At 42.1% G+C, this 21887-nt stretch overlaps 1 protein-coding gene across 2 annotated transcripts in view; it reads right to left on the reverse strand.

The window, feature by feature from the left end:
• Nucleotides 1–593: 593 nt before the first annotated feature.
• The window catches only part of acp1 (acid phosphatase 1), a 39812-nt gene continuing 18518 nt past the window's right edge, over nucleotides 594–21887 (reverse strand). For both annotated transcript variants that reach the window (XM_078541875.1, XM_078541876.1), the window contains exons 4-6: nucleotides 15850–15911; nucleotides 1538–1643; nucleotides 594–1393 (exon numbers count right to left, since the gene is read on the reverse strand). In XM_078541875.1, the coding sequence (XP_078398001.1) occupies nucleotides 1316–1393; nucleotides 1538–1643; nucleotides 15850–15911 (246 nt within the window). In that variant the 3' untranslated portion in view covers nucleotides 594–1315. The remainder of the gene's footprint in view (nucleotides 1394–1537; nucleotides 1644–15849; nucleotides 15912–21887) is intronic.

Consider the following 21887-nt stretch of genomic DNA (forward strand, 5'->3'; position numbering starts at 1 on the left):
CTGCAGCTTCCTTTCAAGCTAGCAAGTTATTTTGATATTTTAACTCCCCGTATGTACTGACCTGCTTGCCCTCTGCTTGCAGGTTAAAATTCGCCCTAAGCTTCTGCGCCTCTTTCACCCCCTTTTAAGATGTTCCTTGAAATCTACCCCTCACTGGTTCAAATATCCTTAAGTGATTCTGTGTCAAATTTTGTTTGATAAATATCCTAAGCTAGTCATGGGAATGTTAACTTTGTTAAAGGTGCCATATAGATTCAAGTTGCTGTTGTTTTATATTCTAGCATAACACTTGTTTAATCTACTTTTGTACAGGCTGGGGACATCCTCAAAAATGTTAATGACAGGATGCCCAACATAGGAGGAACATATAAGCAAGGTTACAAAAAGCCATAACACTGCCACAATGATGTAGGTTCCGGGGTTTTGTTCAAATCAGGAATGAGAAACCACATAAGATACTGTCTATCTGCAAGGTCATTTTTATACCTGTGCCCAGCACACATTCTCCAGAACTAGGGTGCACTCGTATATGGAAGAAGGGAAATATGTAAGTGCTTAACCATGAATGGCAGAAAATAGCCACAGAAAGAAGGCATAGTGAAGAAAAGCATTTTATTGTAGCTGTCAACAATCAAACATTTGTTAATATTAGATCCTGTATTCTCACTGCAGTTTAACATCATTTTAGACCAATCAGGCAATCTGAATTTAACAAAGATAACCAACTGAAAGGTAGTTTCAGCTTTCATACAATAATTACATTAAAGAAAAATGTAAAGGACAATTCTCTACAGGTTTTGGGATGCTGTAAAACTTCATGTTAGTGTAATTCAAGGTGGCTGCTATGTAACTAACAAAAATATAATATAAAGTGGAGGCATCCTTAAACACTAACACATCAAAGAAACTTCATTGTGTGACTTAAGAATTTTGTCATGCATATTTGTTCATTATTTCTGAAATACAAAATCAATTTCTCCACCATAAGAAAAGCAAATCGACAGCAATACTCTTAACAGTGCCACACTGTCCTGAAACTTCTCTCTCTGGCAGTTTCTGACAACAGACCATCATCTACAAGTTTGAATGTGATTTTTAAAATTCGTGTGGATGAGTCCACATTCATATCCCTACACTATAGAGAGAAACAACTGGTCTTCCAGTGTATATTAAATAATGAAACATTCAAAACTAAAGCATTTTTTTGGAAATATTCAATTTTGTTTTCTGTAAGTTTGAAAGCAGCGATAATGACAAGATTTGTACTCATTGAAAATTATTTTTCTAACACATGATAAAACAGTCCTGAGCACAGTTATGTGGAAGCCTCAAGGAATGCTGTGCAACATCTTAAACATTGTTGGTATACTTCTTCAAAATCTGCTTCACTTCCCTGGGAATAAGAAAACAAATAAAGATTAAAAATAAACCTCAGCATACATATTCACTATTAGCACAGAAAATGGGAATGAAAAAAAATAAGCACCGTTCCACCTTTCTGGCATTTTGGATATTTTAAATTCTGTGCACTACTTACATAATAGGGATCTTGTATGATGAGATGATTCTGTGGGTCAAATGATCCAAGAAGTTTTATTTCGGATTTGTAGTTCTTCACCTTTTCAGCCTTCCTTTTTAAATCTCTGCAAATTTATCAAATATAAACTAGGTTTCCTTTGCAGATTTAAAATGGATCATTTCAACAATAATTTCAATTTTAAGTTATTTCCTCCTCATTCTTCAATATTGGCAAATGAAAAATGCAGCTATTATACATAATTTAATAAACACTATTTAAAAGAATTAACTTTTGATAAAACTGTTACCTTTCAGAAGGGTCAAATCTTAAAATGAATCTACTGTATACAATTTGGCCATGGAATAACAAATCTATTATTTTCTTTCACTTGAATTATATATTTAATTCAATGTTAAAATGTGAGATAATGAAAGGCTGCATGCAACCTTATGTGAAATACAGCCATGGTCAACCACTTGATAGACACTATTCACAAGACTTAAGGTCTTTATTCAGTTGTACCCATAGTTACTTACTATCAATGACCCATCAATGAGGAACATGATTAATAGTATAGGTCTGTATTCTAATTTATTTTCCAAATAAGAAAATATGTCGTCCAGAACATTATGAAGCAGATATGATGCTCAAATTAAGACTCATTGAAAAAATAGTTGCAACCCCCAATATCTCTTCCAATCCAAGAAGCATTTACACTGTGGGTGGTAACTTCCAAGCTCCAGGTCTGTGTAACTGGGGGATACCCCAAAGGTGCGCTGGGAAATTGCTGCCACATCCCACCCCACCGACCCCCCACTCCAGGTAAGTGGCCTGGGAAGTGCAAACTTCTAATGGGCAACTGTTCTGCACTGAGAAGCATCTGAAAATGTGATTTAAATCGCAAACTTCAACTTGGTTCCAACAGTCATACGTCAATAGATAACCAGAAAAAGCTAAGAGAATCGAAACTATTTCTAGCTTCTGGGTAACTATTTTACAGACTCACACCGAACCCTCATGGGACTTCCCCGACTACACCAGCCCACCCCACCCCACCCTCCCCAACACTACAAGCCACCACCTGAATCTCCAGGAGACTCCCCCAACACCCTCGTCCGCATCTCCCCACTACCCCTCCCCCAATCCCCAGCTACCTTGCCTCCCCCACAGGACTTTCCACAGCCCCCAAACCCCAAGGGCACACCCCCATTCCTGGGCTACACCCCCTCCCATGGGAATTCCCCAACAACCAAACCCCCAGGGGACTCCACCCCCCCTCCCCATGGGACCTCTCCCCCGACTACTCGCCCCTCCCCACAGACACTTCCCAAACTTCCAGCTGACTCACTCTCCCCCCCCACTTGCCGAGTGCCCAAACCACCTGACTGTCCGACTGCCGTCCCTGCACCCCCTACAAATTCTAATCAATCACCTGACAAACCTACCTTCTCCCTGGCTTGAAGGTGGCTGGAACTTTAAACCTACCTGATATACAGCAGCTGGTGCTGTAAAAAACAACATGGCTTCAGTGCGTCCGCCACTGAAGCCTTCAGCTGAAGGCCTCAGAAGTATGCTGCCCTACCTAGTTCATGCCCTGCCTGAGTCAGGAGGTCAGGTGAGAAAGGATCGGGGAAATCTGAAGGTAAGAAAATAGGAGCGGAGTGGCAATCCAATCTCTGATTGCCACTCCACGGAAGTTCAGGCCCTGCATGTTTAAAGTCGGTGCAAAATGGTTTTCAATTTGCACTGACACTAAATTGATAGCGTAAATCCTGCATCAGCTTTTGACTTGGCTGCAGAATGAAACATAGCAAGACTTCAGGGAAGCTGTAGTTTCGCACTGCTTCAAATTAACCTTGCATGTACATCCAAGACAGTGTAAACCATGATTGGGCTTCCTCAGCATATTATAATTAAAAAAAAAAGTTTAATATTGAATTAAAATGTTTAGAGAGTAAAGATTCCGCATGGGATGGGACAATGTTATGCATTTGTGTAAATAAGTTAGGAATATTCTTCTAAATAGGGTAGTTGAAGTTTCAGCCAAGCAGCAACTAGGCAATGTTAACAAAGTCCTACCTAGCTAGAGCCTAAACTGCAGCTGCTCATCTCAGACTGATATTTCTGACAAAGAAACAAACTTCAAAAGTAATAACTGATTTAAATGGACAATAAGGAACTACAAAGAACTATGAAAGTAAAGTGATTCAGTAAGTACAGTAATTCTCTTCAGTGAATAACCTCAGTATATTTAGGAAGAACTCACAACAGACAGAATATTTTTTAAAAATGACAGCAGTGTTAAAAACTCCAAAACCAGTTTGAAAAAAAAAACCCCAAAAAGTAATCAAAAAACATTTTGTCCTACAAATTTATATTATCCCAAAATCCACCACTAGCATTTATGATAATACTAGTCTGATGTATTAACAGACAAGAGGAGAGAGGATTTTCTGGGCAGGAGAGGGCAAAATCTCAAAGATGCTAGTTCTAAATATTGTTCTAAATGCTGACGTTGTAGAAGAGCAAATATAGATGTTGTGGTATGTGTAGCAACCACTTGAGAAAAGATCAAATTAAAGCTCTGCTTAGCTCTGTATAGTTATGCCACTGGAACCTTTCATCCACTAATACATACAACTGGCAAGTTGGGAGCCTTTAATGTATATCCCAGACTTGGAAAAATCTGACTCGGTTGAAATCAGATACTGCCCTCTAGTTTCCAGTGAACAGTATCAAATCTTACAGCAGAGAGGTGGGCTTTGTATTTCTGCGAATGCTTTGATAAAGCTATCCAATATACCACAAAGTCCCGGCAAACATCATTGGCTTGTCATGATTATATTGCACCCACTTCTCGGCTCCAGATGAATTTCAACTAAATCATAATTTTGTATTCGGTTATGGACAATAGACTAATCCAGAAAAAAATTACATACACTATTCCTTTGTCAAAGTAGATCTATCCAGGCTTGGCTCCCTTGCTTGAAATACTGTGAACAACATTTACATGGAGAACAGCCCTAGTCCTATCAAATGCTGGTTGAGGAAATTGACTTGGAGGAGCTGAAACATTTTGGCGCTGTGGAGTTGCAGAATTCCCCTTCCTGCTTCTCTGTATTCCTTCATGATTGTTGTGGTTAAGTAAATTTTCTCACCATGAGATGAGAGTGATCTTTTACCTCCTTGCATAACATGTCCAAATGTAAGAAACCTATTCTAGTGGCAATACTCATTCTAGTGTCTTAGATGACTTTTCAGTCTCCAGATGTGGATCCCCATTCAACCAGTGCATGTATTTTGATAAATTATTAAGACTCCAAATGCCCTTTTCACTCTTATTCATGCAATTTCCTAGTTTTAAGGGTCAACTTAAATATAAATGTTTTTCTGCAAATCAAACAAAATCTATATAAATACTGTGTCACGAAAGTATATTAACTTTCATAATATTTTTCTGGTTTATTGTGAAGTAGGTTTATGGGGGTAAGTATTATTGGGTCTGTCTGTGTGTGATTTAATTATATTTGGAGTCAAGTAGACTGCAAGTTTAAATCATCAAAATAAGCTAGGTGCTTGATATGCTAATGAGTAAATATGGATGTTGGCTAAGCATGTAAGGTATGAAGGGAATTTGCATTTTTAGATAAATGAAGGGAGATTTGGATTTCAAAAGGGATCTCAGCCAATTTACAACCAGCTAGATAAGCAAGGCTAAGGAATGTGTTTATTTTTCCCCAAAGGTTATTGGCAATATTGGCACCATGAAAGTCTTTATATTATGAGAAAGATAGTTTCAAAGACATATGAAACAACAGAATTTACATATTAAAAAGATAAACATATATAAGGAGAATGAAGGGCTATGTGAAAGGAGGCGGCCATGTAAGACCTAACAGGAGTGTATAAAAAGCCTTAATGAAGCCTCCAGCATTTGTGCTTAAGTCTGCTGTCTAACAGAACTAAAGCTCGAGAAAAGCCATTTGGAATTCCACTGTCCAGGGTACTGTGTTAACTTGCTTAGTCTGTTTTAAACCTAAAATCTATTTCAGACTATTGCCTTAAGTGGAGTGTACATGGGGGTCAGGTTTATTAAGAATTTTAGGAGTTATTAGAGTAGTAATAGTCTAATGTATGTGTTTGAAATCTTTTATTTTGATAATAAATATTAATTTAATTTTTAAAATCTCTGAAGGTCTTGGTGGGCTTATTACTTCTGAATTCAGAGCACGCATCTTGTGATAAATACAAAGTGCAAAACTGTTGTGATAGTGAAACCAAGTTTCCCTCGTGAATTTGGTCTGCCTGGCACACATCATTTGCTGCATCATAACACTGAATATTTTAAATTAGGTGCGTAGAACCCTTTTCTTTCACTGAGATTAGTGGGTAAATTTTCATCTTTAACGCAAAATTTCAGGGGGATGGAAATCAGGAGGTTTCTACAAATGGCAAGGCAATTCACTCTGCTCGATTACCAACCAGGCTGTGAAGACGAAAATCTATCCTTTCTAGTTTTTCCTACAATTCAATAGGTGAAGCAAAATAAAAAAAATGACTATGTTGTTTCTCAACTTTATTGATAGGGAGTTCCTCTTCAAGTCTTCCAAAATTAACAGATCTAAAGGCTCAATTTTCACAACAGAATTAATATATTAAATTGTTTTGTGCTTAAAAAAACTTCCAACACATCAGTTAGCCCTTTAAAATAAATGGTGGGTTTCATCATTAAAGCTTCAATCATCAGTATTCAAGATAATTTCTATTAGTCTAAAATGTACATAGAATTGGCATCATTATTTATTTCATTTTTGAGATATGTGAGAAATACAAATGTCTTTACATCTAAAGTTTATATTGCCCAACTTGCAGTATTGCTTGGGTTAAATGGACTGTAACATGCAGGGCAAAGCTCCCATTACACCAATCCAGCAATAACTGCAATATTGCTGAAAAAAGAGACATGTTTAAGCTTGTCATCTTGCATGCAAGCAGGACGCAAGAACACTAATATAAGGGGAAGTCAACAATTTATACTGTACATGAAGAGTGCGCTAATTGGTTGGCAAGTGGTGTTGCCATGGGAAATGCACCACTGATGGTGAATGACAGTAAACTGCCAAGCATTGTCAGCACTCTTTTCATGTACAGTATCAATTGTCTTCCCTCTATATTGGTATTCTAGCGGGTGTCCTGATGAGTGCAAGGCGAATAGCTTAGACATGTCGCTTTTATCAGCTATGCTACTAAATGACTATCAATAACTGCAAAAGTATTCCTTATTGTACCAGTGTGATTCTGATTCTTTGTCTCCATGACAGACCTATTATTTAATAGGCACATCTTAAGTATTGTTGTCTGCTAACTTCCATCCCATTACAAAAATACTGAAACTGATCAAAACAATTTTCACTTTTTAAATCACATTTCGCTGGCTGCAAAAAACTTGCCCCTATCAAATGTGAGCATCTGAATATATTTATAGACACAAAACACAAGAAGAATGGGGTGATTTCAAGAGATTTGCAAGTAATGAAAAAAAACCCAACCACTATTACGCATGCTATACAGAATTGTTTTGGATGAGTGAGCTAAAGATTATAACTCAGTTGTAATTTCTGGGGACTCAAAGCTTCAAACGAATTACAAACCCTTTCATTCCCTCTATAGATTGTGCTATTGAATGTATTCTGTTTAAGAATGCAAATGTCAAAATTGTTTACAAGTGGAGAATAAAAACAAATTTTTGGAAATATGCAGTTTTTAATTTCAGATTTTCAGTATCCATAGTATTTTGCTTTTGTGTTAAAAGCAGGGAAATTATAGACACAATTTCCAAACTTTGGTAATGCTCATCACTGCAGCCTTGTTGAGATCCAAATTTTTTTTTTAATCTTTCATGAGACGTGAGCATTGTCCATCCCTAATTGCCCTTGAGAAGGTGATGGTGAGCCACCTTCTTGAACTGCTGAAGTCTATGTGGTGTAGGTACACCCCGCTGTTAAGAAAGGGAGTTCCAGGATTTTGACCCAGCCACAGTGACGGAACAAATGGTGTGTGACTTGGAGGGGAACTTCCAGGTGGTGGAGTTCCCATGCATCTGCTGCCCTTGTCTTTCAAGGTGGTAGAGGTCACAAGTTTGGAAGATGCTGTCGAAGGAGCCTTGATAAGTTAGATGATACATACTACTACCATGGTGCGTTGGTGGTGGAGGAGTGGATGGGTGCCAATCAAATGGGCTGCTTTATCTTGGACGGTGGGAAGCTTATTGAGCATCGTTGGAGCTGCATTCATCCAGGAAAGTGGACAGTATTCCATCACACTTCTGACTTATGCCTTATAGATGGTGGACAGGCTTTGGGGAGTCAGGTACTCTCCACAGAATTCCTAGACTCTGACCTGCTCTTTTTGCAACAGTATTTATATGGCTGGTCCTGCTCAGCTTCTGGTCAATGGTAGCTCCTAGAATGTTGACAGTGGGGAATTCAGCAATGGTAATGCCATTGAATGTCAAGTGGAGATGGTTGGATTCTCTCTTGCTGCAGATGGTCATTGACTGGTGTGAATGTTACTTGCCACTTAGCAGCCCAAGCCTGAATGTTGTCCAGATCTTGCTGCATATGGGCATAGACTGCTTCAGCATCTGAGGAGTCGTGAATGGTGCTGAACTTTGCGCAATCAGCGAACATCCCCACTTCTGACCTTATGATGGAAGGAAGGTCATTGATGAAGCAGCTGAAGATGGTTGGGCTTAAGACACTATCCTGAGGAACTCCTGCAGTGATGTCCTGTAACGGAGATGATTGACCTCCAACAAACACAATCATCTTCCTTTGTGCTAGGTATGACTACAGTGGAGAGGTTTCCCTGATTCCCACTGACTCCAGCTTTGCTAGGATTCCTTGATGCCACACTCTGTCAAATGCTACCTTGAAGTCAAGGGCAGTCACTCTCACCACACCTCTGAGTTCAGCTTTTTTGTCCATGTTTGAACCAAGGCTATAATGAGATTTAGAGCCAAGTAGCCAAACTGAGTGTCAGTAAGCAGATTATTGCTAAGCAAGTGCCGATTGATAGTTCCTTCCATCACTTTACTGATGGCGAGTAGGCTGATGAAGGGTTAATGGGCCAAGTTGGATTTGTCCTGCTTCCTGTGTACTGGGCATGCCCGAGCAATTTTCCATATGGCCGGGTAGACGCCAGTGTTGTAACTGTACTGGAACAGCTTGGCTCTGGGCACGTCAAGTTCTGGAGCGCAAGTCTTCAGTACCATTGCCAGAATATTGTCAGGACCCATACATAGCCTTTGCACTATCCAGTGCCTTCAGCCGTTTCTTGATATCACGTGGAGTGAATCGAACTGGCCGAAGACTGGGATCTGTGATACTGAGGACCTCCGGAGGTGGCCGAGATGGATCATCCACTTGGCACTTCTGGCTGAAGATTGTTGCAAATGTTTCAGCCTTATCTTTTGCATTGATGTGCTGGGCTCCTCCATCATTGAGGATGGGATATTAGTGGAGCCTCCTTCTCCAGTGAGTCGTTCAATTGTCCACCACCTTTCATGACTGGATGTAATAGAGCTGCAGAGCTTAGACCTGATCCGTTGGTTGTGGAATCACTTAGGCTCTGTCTATCACTTGCTATTTATGCCGTTTTAAAAAATATATTCATTCATGAGATGTGGGCTTCGCTGGCTAGGCCAGCATTTATTGCCCATTCATAGTTGCCCTTGAGAAGGTGGTGGTGAGCTGCCTTCTTGAAGCACTGCAGTCCATGTGGTGTAGGTACACCCACAGTGCTGTTAGGAAGGGAGTTCCAGGATTCTGACCCAGCGACAATGAAGGAACGGCGATACATTTCCAAGTCAGGATGATGAGTGACTTGGAGGGGAACTTCCAGGTGGTGGTGTTCCCGTCTATCTGCTTCTCAAGGGCAACTATGAGTGGGCAATAAATGCTGGCCTAGCCAGTGAAGCCCACATCCCATGAAAGAATATATAAAAAAATCAAACTGCATAAGCAGCAAGTGATAGACAGAGCTAAGCGATTCCACAACCAACAGGTCAGATCTAAGCTCTGCAGTCCTACCACATCCAGCCATGAATGGTGGTGGACAATTAAACAACTCACTGGAGGAGCAGGCTCCACAAATATCCCATCCTCAATGATGGAGGAGCCCAGCACATCAGTGCAAAAGATAAGGCTGAAACATTTGCAACAATCTTCAGCTAGAAGTGCCAAGTGGATGATCCATCGCGGCCTCCTCCAGAGGCCCCCAGTACCACAGATGCCAGTCTTCAGCCAGTTCAGTTCACTCCATGTCCTTCTAGATGGTAGTGGTCGTGGGTTTGGAAGGTGCTGCTGAAGGAGCCTTACTGAGTTTAGCATGCAAGTAGTCCTGCATTGTAGCTTCACCAGGTTGACACCTCATTTTTAGGCATACCTGGTGCTGCTCTAGTCATGCCCTCCCTTCACTGAACCAGGGTTGATCCCCTGGCTTGGAGGTAATGGTAGAGTGGGGCATATGCCGGGCCATGAGTTTACAGATTGTGGATGAGTGCAATTCTGTTGCTGCGGATGGCCCACAGCACCTCATGGATGCCGAGTCTCGAGTTACTAGGTCTGTTTGAAACCTATCCCATTTAGCACGGTGCTGGCGCCACACAACATGATGGAGGGCATCCTCAATGTGAAGATGGGGCTTAGTCTTCATCAGGACTGTGCGGTGGTCACTCCTACCGATACTGTCATGGACAGATGCATCTGCGGGACAGGTAGATTGGTGAGTATGAGGTCTAGTACGTTATTTCCCCTTGTTGGTTCCCTCACCACCTGGCACAAGCCTAGTCTAGCAGCTATGTCCTTTCAGCCAACTCGGTCTGTACTGCTGCTACCGAGCAACTCTTGATGATGGACATTTAAGTCCCCCACCCGGAGTACATTCTGCGCCCTTGCAATCTTCAGTGCTTCCTTCAAGTGGTGTTCAACATGGAGGAATGCTGATTCATCAGCTGAGGGGGTGTGGTACTTGGCAATCAGTGGAAGGTTTCCTTGCCCATATCTGACCTGATGCCATAAGACTACATGTGGTCCAGAGTCAATGTTCAGGACTCCAAGGGCAACTCCCTCCTGATTTTATACCATTGTGCCGCCACCTCTGCTGGGTCTGTCCTGCCAGTGGGACAGGACATACCCGGAGATGGTGATGGTTGTGTCTGGGGCATTATCTGTAAGGTATGACTCCATGAGTACGACTATGACAGGCTGTTGCTTGACTAATCTGAGAGAAAGCTCTCCCAATTTTGGCACAAGCCCACTGATGTTAGTAAAGAGGACTTTGTAGGGTCGGCAGGGCTAAGTTTGCAGTTGTATTTTCTGGTGCCTAGGTTGATGCCAGGTGGTCTGTCTAGTTTCATTTATTTTAGACTTTTTAGCGGTTTGATACAGCTGAGTGGCTTGCTTGACCATTTCAGAAGGCATTTAAGAGTCAATAACATTGCTGTGGGTCTGGAGTCACATGTAGGCCAGACCAGGTAAGGGCGGTACATTTCCTTCCCTAAAGGACATTTGTGAACCAGACGGGTTTTTATAACAATCAATCAACTATGGTTTTTTTGGTCATCATTAGTCTTTTAATTCCAGATTTTCATTGAATTCAAATTCGAACCCGGCTCCCCAGAGCATCATCATCCTGGGTCTCTGGATTACCAGTTTTAAAACAAAGAGCGAGTGAGCGTGGAAGCCAGTTAAAACAGAGTGGGTGAGCATAGAATTTATTTAAAACAGAGAGTGGGTGAGTGTGTGGACTTTATTTAAAACAGAGCAGGGAAACTTCATTTAAAAAGAGCACGGACAGCAGCTGATTGGTGAGTTGGATTGGTGAGTATTTCTAGTCTTTAGATTAAAATTAAGGCCTATAGTTAGTGTTTAGATCACTAGATTTTATTTTCTCTTTCTTAAAAATAGCCTGTTAAGTTTAAGATCGATACTGGTGTAAATAATTAAATTCAATAAAGTGTAAAGAGCAGGGATACTAGTGTAATTAATTAATAAAATAAATAAAATAAGGTAGCGATGGCAGGACGGGTGATGTGTTGCTGCTGCGGCATGTGGGAACTGCTGGACAACAAGGTGATCTGGAGCAAACACATCTGTAGTAAGTGTTTGCAGCTCGAGGAACTTCGGATCTGAGTTAAGGAGCTGGAGTTGGAGCTGCAGACATTGCACCACATCAGGGAGGGGGAAAGTTACCTGGACACTTTGCTTCATGAGGCGGTCACACCTCAAGTTAGATAATTCGAATTTGGTTTGTGATCACGGACAGGAGGGTGTGACTGCAGGTGAGGCAGGTATGGGGGCCCAGGGGGTAGCGATCAAGGAGCCCTGAAATTGTCTAACAGTTACGAGGTTCTTGCAAGCTGTGTGGATGAGAGCAGGGGCTGCAGGGAGGATGAACGAATTGACCACGGCACTGTGGTACAGGGAGCCATTCAAGTGGGGGGAAGGAAATAGGGACATAGTAGTGGTAGGGGACAGTATAATTAGGGGGATAGATACAGTTCTCTGCAGCCGTGAGCATGAGTCCTGAAGGCTGTGTTGCCTGCCCGGTGCCAGGGTTAAGGACATCTCCTCAGGGCTGGAGTGGGAGGGGAAGGATCCAGTTGTCATCATCCACGTTGGTACCAACAACGTTGATAGGGCTAGAAAGGAGGTTCTGCTGACAGAATTTGAACAATTAGGAGCTAAATTAAAAAACAGAACCTCCAAGGCAATAACTTGGGATTACTAGGTGAACCATGGGAAAACTGGCATAGGTTAAATAAAGCCAAGGAGTTAAATGCGTGGCTCAAAGATTGGTATGGGAGGAATGGGTCATGGGGCACTGGCATCAGTACTGGGGTAGAAGGGAGCTGTTCCGGTGGGATGGGCTTCACTTGAGCCATGCTGGGACAAGTGTCCAGGCGAATCAAGTAACTAGGGCTGTAGAGAGGGCTTCAAACTAAACAGAGGACTAAATAGGAGGTGGGGGGGGCGGGGGTGGAAAAGAGTGTTCTGGAGAGGGGATAAGTCGGCTTACAAAGCAAAAGGATATGGCAGCATTGCAGGGCAGCTACTCAGGTAATGATATCCAGAGTGTTACAGGAAGGGGTAGAGTGTACAAACATAAAAAAACAGCAGCAAATAGAGTCAAAGGGGGAAAAATGGTAAAAAGGCACAATTAATGGCTCTTTACTTAAATGCATGTAGTATTCGGAACAAAATAAATCAATTAATAGCACAAATGGAGATTGACGAGTATGATCTTATAGCCATTACAGAGACATGGTTACATGTCAAATGAGATCAAAGTTGGGAACTAAATATTCTTTTTGAAAGGACAGGCAGGAAGGAAAGGGTGGTGGGGTAGCTTTGCTAGTACGAGATGGAATAAGTACAATAGGAAGAAATGATCTTGGATTGGAAGATGTGGAATCCGTATGGGTGGAGGTAAGAAATAACAAGGGGCAGGCGACACTGGTGGGAGTAGTCTATAGGCCCCCTAAAAGTAGCTATGCTGTCGGACAGAGAATAAATCAGGAAATACTGAGGGCATGTAAAAAAGGCAGTATATTAATCATGGGTGACTTTAATCTCTATGTAGATTGGGAAAATCAAATTGGCAGAGGTAGCCACAAGCAAGAATTCATAGAGTGTATTCAGGACAGTTTCCTAGAACAATATGTTGTGGATCCAACCAGGGATCAGGCTATTTTGGATCTGGTAATGAGGCAGGTTTAATAAATGATGTCAGAGTAAAAGATCCCCGAGGAAACAGTGACCATAACATGGTGGAATTTAGCATTCAGTCTGAGTGAGAAACTTAGTTCAGAAACATCTGTGCTAAACTTAAATAAGGGTAATTACAAAGAAATGAGGGCAGAGTTGGCTGCAGTGGATTGGGAAAGGAGTTTAGCAGAAAAGAAGGTTGATAAACAATGGCAGATGTTTAAGAAAATAGTTGATGACTCACAATAAAGATATATCCCAGTGGGGAAGAAGGATTATAGGAAGGGGATAAACCAACCTTGGTTAACCAAGCAAGTTAAGGATAGTATCAAAGAGAAAGAAAAAAATACACAATGTAGCAACGATTAGTGGTAAGCCAAAGGATTGGGAAAGTTTTAAAAACCAACAGAAGATGACCCAAAAAATAATAAAGAGGGAGAAAATAAAATTTGAGGGTAAACTAACAAGTAATATAAAAATGGACAGTAAGAGCTTCTTTAAATATATAAAAAGGAAGAGAGAGGCCAAAGTCAATATAGGCTCCATAAAGAATGAGGCTGGGGAAACAGTAATGGGGAACCAGGAATGGCAGAGGAGTTGAATAAATACTTTGCATCAGTCTTCACGGTAGAAGGCACTAATAGCATACAAAAATACTAAATAATCATGGGGCAAAAAGGCGGGGGGGGGGGGGGGGGGTGGCGGGGAGGAAATAAATACAATAACTATCACTAGAGAAAAAGTACTAGGGAAACTAATGGGGCTAAAGGCCAATAAGTCACCTAGACCTGATGGGTTGCATCCTAGGATATTAAAAGGAAATAACTGCAAAGATAGTGGATGTACTGGTGGTAATCTTCTAAGCGTCCTTAGATTCTGGAAAAGTCCCAGAAGATTGGAAAACTGCCAATATAACACCCTTATTCAAAAAGGGAGGGAGACAAAAAACAGGTAACTATAGGCCAGTTAGCTTAACATCTGTTATTGGGAAAATGTTGGAGTTTATTATAAAGGATGTAATAGCAGAACATTTAGAAATGCATAATCTAATGAAGCAGAGTCAGCATGGCTTAAAGAAGGGGAAATCATGACTGAGAAATTTATCAGAATTCTTTGAGGTGGTAACAAGCAGGATATATAAAAGGGAACCAGTACATGTAATATATTTGGATTTCCAAAAGGCATTTGATAAGGTACCACACATAAGGCTACTTAAGAGCTCATGGTGTTCGGGGTAGTATATTAGCACGGATAGAGGGCTGGCTAACTAATAGCTGACAGAGAATTGGGATACGGGGGGACATTTTCAGGATGGCAACCTGGAACTAGTGGAGTGCCACAGAGATCAGTGCTGGGGTCACAATTATTACAATGATAATTATTTATAAATGACTCGGATGAGGGAAATGAATGTATTATCGCCAAGTTTGTGGATGACACAAAAATAGGTGGGAAGGCAAGTAGTGAGGATGACACAAAGAGTCTACAGAGGGATATAGACAGGTTAAGTGAGTGGGCAAAATGTGGCAGATGGAATATAATGCGGGAAAGTGTGAGGTTATGCACTTTGGCGGGAAGAATAGAGGAGCTGAATATTATTTAAATGGAGAAAGACTGAAGAAATCTGCAGCACAGAGGGATTTGGGGGGTCCTTGTGCATGAATCCCAAAAAGTTAGCATACAAGTTCAGCAGGTAAGGCAAATGGAATGTTGACCTTTATTTCAAAGGGAATGGAGTTTGAAAATAGGGAAGTCTTGCTAAAAATATACAAGGCACTAGTTAGGTCACATGAAACATATAAGATTCTTAGGGGGCTTGACAGGATAGATGCTGAGAGGTTGTTTCCCCTTGTGGGAGAGTTTAGGACCAGAGGGCATAATCTCAGAGTAAGAGGGTGCACATGTAAAACAGAGATGAGGGGGAATTTCTTCTCTTACCACAGAGGGCCGTAGAGGCTGGGTTGCTAAGTATATTCAAGGCTGAGATAGACAGATTTTTAATTAGTAACAGAATCGAGGGTTACGGGGAAAAGGCAGGAAAGTGGAGTTGAGGACTATCAGATCAGCCATGATCTCATTGAATGGTGGAGCAGACTCGATGGGCCAAATGGCTCACTTCTGCTCCTACGTCTTATGGTCTTATAGTCCAGTGACAATACCACTACGCCAATACCTCCCCCTAAACGGCCCCAATGGTGATGGTGGTGTCTGGAATATGATCTGTAAAGTACGATTCTGAGTGCGCCTATGTGAGACTGTTGCTTGACTGGTCTGCACCTCTGGATTACTAGCCCGGTGACATGACCACTCTGCCACCACCTCTCCACAAAAGGAAACTTTTATGATAACTGGAAGCTGTATATCAAGTATCATTAACAAATGAGATACAATGAATGTAAACTTAAAAGTCTAAATTATTTGATGCCAGGAAACAAAAATCTCAATTAAAAACTCAAAGGGCATTTTAAAAAAGCCTGACTCAATTATAAACCATAACACTTTCATTAAACTAGGGCATCAGTTAAAAGCTAGGACAGTGATTGATAAAAATATTTTACTCACCTCAAATTGCTTTCATCCATGCATAACATGTAATCGAATGTTAAGAAATCATTCTTGGTTACCTAGGAGTTTAAAAAAATACTTAATGTCCTGTTTCTTTTCAACTACTATATTCTGTAATAGAATCATTAAGTTTTGATTAATTATCAACAGATAAACTATTATGTTTTCATGAACAGACCAGTGAAAAGCCAGTTTACAAACTGAAATAATTATTTTGGTCAACTGGCATTGCTAAGCCAAAATTAATTTTAAACTAGTCTGTATCATATCCAGCCTAAGCAGCAGAATGCCAGGTAGATATTTATGTATTAAGCTTCGTGCATCAGCCACGGTTCACTTTCACCTCATGTCAGGTCATGGATTCGAGTTCCACCTCACGACTTAATCTTGGCTGATACTCCTGTGCAGTATTGAGGGATTGCTGCATGCCCGCTTTCAGATGAGACATTAAAACAAGATCCTGTCTGTTGTTTTATCTGGACACAAGATTCCACAGCACCATTCAAAGAGCAGAGGAGTTCTCCTGGTGCCATGATCAACACTAATCCATCAATCAAACAGTTTAATTAGTCAGTTTTGTCACTGTTGTTTGTGGGACCTTGCTGTGCGCAAATTAGCTACCACCTTTCCCTGCAATATAATAGTGACTATGAAGTGTGTCATGGAAAATGCTTTAAGTGCAATTTATTTCCTCCTTTCTTTAATATATGTTATTGAAAACAAAAACATACTAAAATTATGCATGAATACTGGTTCATCTGTGGTCTTGGTCGAAATAGGATTCATGGTAGTACACTGGGAAGATAATTCTAAATTTTATAGACTGCAGAGTCATTTATAAAATAAAATCAAAAATTAAATTCTGAATCGAGGAATTATCCTAGTCAAGAGCTTTTTTTTTTGAATTGTACACTATTTCAGTTTTCAAGGCTACAACATCAAATGCCCACTTAGCCTTCACAGTTCAGGTACATAAACAGACATTTGGGCAAGCTTATGCAGTTTCTTCCTGTGTACCATTCTGCCAAGGAAATCAACTCATCTGCAATGAAAGAGTCATTCGTGCTTTTGTCACCTTGAGGCTTAACTATTTCAATGTTCTCATGGCAAACTCCTATCCTTCAAAAGGTTTCAAAGTACAAGGCCAAAGGCAGTGGTTATGAGACAAAAAAAAACAAAAGACATGTCTTGGGGAGGTGTGAATAGCAAGATCAGAATAGCTGCTGTTCAAGAGCAAAAGAAATGAGAGAATACGAACTACTAAGCCAGCAAAGACAAACAAAACGAGGGCAGAGCTTACAATCTAAAATTGTTGAACTCAATGTTGAGTCTGGAAGGCTGTAAAGTGCTCAGTTGAAAAGTGAGGTGCTGTTCCTTGAGCTTGCATTGGGCTTCCCCTTGCATTAACAAAATATGCTGTCACTACAAATATGTACATTTTTAAAGTATACAAGAACTGGGATAATATACTAAGTCAAGAATTACAGGACTACATTAATTCTTAAAACACTGGTCAGAATTTAGTCGTCCCAGTGGCAGACCTGGAAGTAGGCGACTTCGCCGCTAGTGGCAGGAACAGCTGGCCAACCACAACCTTCTCCTCTTCCACTTAACCCCAAGCTCATCACCCAGACCTCCAGCCTGAATCATTTGTCCTGATCTGTGATCATCGTTGAGAAGGGAGCATCCAACTTGCACATGACTTGGACCAGACAAAGGATGGCTCCATGGTTCTGTGATGCTTCTCTGCAGGTTCTCCTCCAAGCTGCCAGGGCACAGCAGGTACTCTTCCCTGCCTCCGGCATCAGGAGACCCTCCTGTCTGACCCAGGAATCCTGGATGGAGATTGCATTGGAGATTGGCAGCCATGGGATCTACAGGTGCAAACAGATGTAATGTGGAGAAAGGTTCAATGACTTCCACCTCACCGCCAGGGTAAGTATGGCGGAATGGTGAGGACAACGTGACTCTCATGAGGGCAACAAGTAATGTCTCTCAATCAGGGAAGGGCGCAGGCAGGCAGGCAAAAACAAGCGTAAGCCTCAGAGGCAAGGAGGCTCTTGCTTCCATCATTGTACAAAGTCTGAGAGTGTGGAAGGTGGGCAGGACGACTGGGAGGCCCCATTATCTGACATTAAAACATGATAATAAGGGTATTAATTGATCATTGAGCAGAAACTCATTCTCCCCTTCTGTCTCCAGGAGAAAATGACACACAATAGGCAAAGACGGGTGGAAGAGTGCCCAATATTAGAATGCCCACACCTGTGGAGTTGAACTGGTCAGAGAGCAGGACGGCCACACAATCATGGACAGCAAAGATGTGCAGAGAGGAAAGAAAGAGTTAGGAGGCCTCGATTTTGGTATTGACCACAGGGCAGAAAGGAGACATGTGTCAGAGGGATGGGAAGAGCAATTGTGAATAACATGATCCTAATTCGGTGTTCTCTAATACAGGGCTTCGCAACCCTGAGAGAAAGCCTGCTCCATCATCCATGGCCCTGCAATATGTACAGTGCAGGAAGGGGGTAAGGTGCCTGAACATCTCTCTAGGTGCGCCTCCTGTTGTCAGGGAGGTGCCATTGCCTCCTATCTGGTGCAGGAGTCTCAACATGCTGACCTGCCTGCCCTGCTGCTGCTTCCCCATCCTCCTCATCAAATAAGGATTACGTCTCCACCAGTTTTGTTCAAGGCCTCCATCACCACCACCACCCCCTCCCCCACCCGTGTGCTGATGTGCAAAGCATAGCAGACAACGATAATACTGGAGACCCTCTAAGCCTCAGATTGTGGAGCTCTGCCAGAACAGTCCAGGCACTGGAATCTCATTTTCATCAAGCTGATGGTCTGCTCAATCGACGCCTGTATTTATTCATAGCGTTCATTATACTGCTCCTCAGCGGGAGTTTAAGGGTGCCTCACTGGTGTCATTGGCCAGGTCTTGAGCAGACAGCCAGTTTTGACCAGAATACATCTCTGTGGCACCTGGGAGTGGAGTAGAACATAAGCACCTTGACAGCTTCCAGGGAACTGAGCAGACACCTGTAGGATACGTCTCCTTTGATCGCACACCAATTGAATGTTAATGGAGTGGAACCCCTTTCTGTTGATAAATGCTACAGGCTCATTCCAGGGAGCCCTGATTGCCGTGTGTGCAATCAATGACCCCCTGCACTTGTGATGGTCCTGAAGCCCAAAAATCTTCCTGCTTGGCTCTGACGTCGTCCTGCTTCACACAATCACTTTAGCCCTCTTAAACAGGGCATTTGTTAGCAACGACTGACTGAGATCTCGCACATGTCCCCAGTGGAGCCCTCGGCGTAAGAGTTTAACATCACTATCACCTTCAAAGCCACAGGCTTTGGGTTCCCGTTGAATCTAGCAGCAGATAACAGGTCAGTGATGGCCTCCCAAGAAATCTGCAATTGTTGCTGGCATTGTCTCTCTGATATTTAGAGGTAGCTGAGGTGAGACCTGTAGACCCTGGGATGTGGCAATGACCTTCGTCTGACTGGCAGCTGGCTGGTTCATGCTTAACCACCCCTCAGAGTTTGAACCAGTCGCAGGCTGTGTCCCTTGATGGCCGCTTGCCACTTGTGCATCTGGGTCCAGTTCTAGCCTCCCTCTGCGCTGCTCCTACTCTGTTCGGTGTCATGAAGAGATATTAGTGTGTATGATGTTATTGGAATTTTTTTTTTACATAGAATTCTAGCGGGGATCTGTGCCGAGGTGTGTGTGTGTCTTAGTTGGACTAAAGCCAGCTAGCCTGGGTGCTTTGATGTATAGTAGTTTTGAGATGTTAATTGGGTGAACAGTAAGGTGAAGTGTTCACTTGCATTTGTTGAATAAACCATTCAAAACTGTGGGTAAAATCTTGCACCTAGCTAGAAGAACAATGTGTTTTTTTTTTCAGCTTACATATGAAATTGGTACTATGAAAGGGGTTTTATTGTTAGAACAGCTGAAGTTCAAAAGACCGAGTGATACAATGGAAAATTTATATTCAAAGGAAAAGCTAGGTATATAAAGAAAGGAGTTTGTCTGTGTAAGGTAGAGGCATTTCAGACCTAACCAGCCTGTACACCACCAACCAACTTACAAAGGAACCTCATTTGGAATTCGTAAGGTCAAATGTGCTTTGCCTAGTGTCTTTTTAAAGTCTGTGGGTTACTGTTGCCTTAGCGGAGATTTACGTGGGGGTGATTAATTTGGGAATTTGTTAAAAGTTATTATTGTAGTAATTTGTAGCCATGTGTATGTGCTTAATTTGTTGTTAAAGTGATATATGTTTAATTTGGTTCTATATAAAAACCATGAGACTCGGTGGTCTTATTCCTACTGAATTCAAAGTCTGCATCTCAAAATTACAAATTATAAAAATGGGTTATGATAGTTGTTTCAAGTTTCCCTCTGGGCTTTGAACAAATCAGCCTTTACCATTGGCTGTGTCATAATATCCAGGTTCCAGGAACACAGTGGATGAGACCCACATTGGCTCCAAAAGCTCTAAAGATGTCAAGACCCTGGGGCAAAGAGATGTTCTTTACTGAGTCCTTGGCCTTCAGGAAACACCTGCCTCCTGTGTTTGAAGCACCTCTTCCGCAGTCACCAAGCTCCTACAGCCAGTGAAATCTGGTCTTGTTCTCCCTGAGATGACCCACACCCTCCCAGAAATGACCCTCAGCCACCCGGCACTAAATGTTGTCCTCTTCCACGATGAATCACAGCCTTCTCCGTCCTCTTCAAAGAAAAAGGCTGGGTTGTGGCAGGCAGCACCAAGTAGCTCCCCTTCGCATGCTCACTGCCAGCTTAAAATGGCCAGGGAACCTAATGCCCGTGATCCCCATACGCCTCACACTTAAGTCCAAAAGGTACCACTTAATCATAATGTCAATGAATGATAATGATATGCAAAGCCATTTAAATTACCTTCCCACCGCTTGGTGATAGTACTGCTATCCTGCTTCCTCCCCATTGCCAGGATAATTTGGGCCTTTTATTATGAACAGCTGGTATAGCACCTCCCACGTGATTCAAAGACATGTACCCCTCCCCCGTTTCCTTGGTCAGCATTAAATTTTGACCATTTTATTCATACTTGGACAAAAGAGCTGAACTCGAGGTGAGATAAGTGTGACTGACCTCGACATCAAGGCAGCATTTGACTGAATGTGGCGTAAGAAAGCCCTAGCAAAACTGGAGTCAATGGGAATCAGGGTGAAAAGTCTTTGCTGGTTGTAGTCCTACCTAGCACAAAGGAAAATGGTTGTAGTTATTGGAGGTCAATTATCTCAGCTCCAGGTCATCATTGCGGAGTTCCTCAGGGTAGGTTCCTAGGCCCAGCTGCTTCATCAATGACCTTCCTTCCATCATAAAGTTAGAAGTAGATATGCTCACTCGTGATTGCACAATGTTCAACGCCATTTGTGACTCTTCAGATACTGAAGCAGTCCATGTCCAAATGCAGCAAGATCTGGACAATATCCAGGCTTGGGCTGATATGTGGCAACTAACAATCATGCCACACAAGTGCCAGGCAATGACTTATCTCCAACAAGAGAATCTAACCATCACACCTTGACATTCAATGACATTACCATTGCTGAATCCCCCACTGTCAACATCCTGGGGTTTACCAACGACCAGGAACTGAACTGAACTAGCCATATAAATAGACCTGCTCTTGTAGGCAGAGTAAGGCTAGAAATGATTTGCTAAGTAACTCACCTCCTGACTCCCCAAAGCTTGTCCACCATCTACAGACACATATGTCAGGAGTGTGAATGCTCTCCACTTGTCTGGATCTGTGCAGCTCCAACAACATTCAAGAAGCTTGACACCTTCCAGGACAAAGCAACCCACTTGTTGTGGAAGGGATGCCATTCACTCCCTCCACCACCAACACACAGGGGCACAGTGTGTACCATCTACAAGATGCATTGCAGGAACTCACCAAGGCTTCTTAAACAGCACCTTCCAAACCCACAACCACTACTATCTAGAAGGGCAAAGGAAGCAGACAGATGGGAACACCA

Source organism: Cetorhinus maximus, chromosome 5 (genome assembly GCF_964194155.1).
Source record: "Cetorhinus maximus chromosome 5, sCetMax3.hap1.1, whole genome shotgun sequence".
Classification (NCBI taxonomy): Eukaryota; Metazoa; Chordata; class Chondrichthyes; order Lamniformes; family Cetorhinidae; genus Cetorhinus; species Cetorhinus maximus.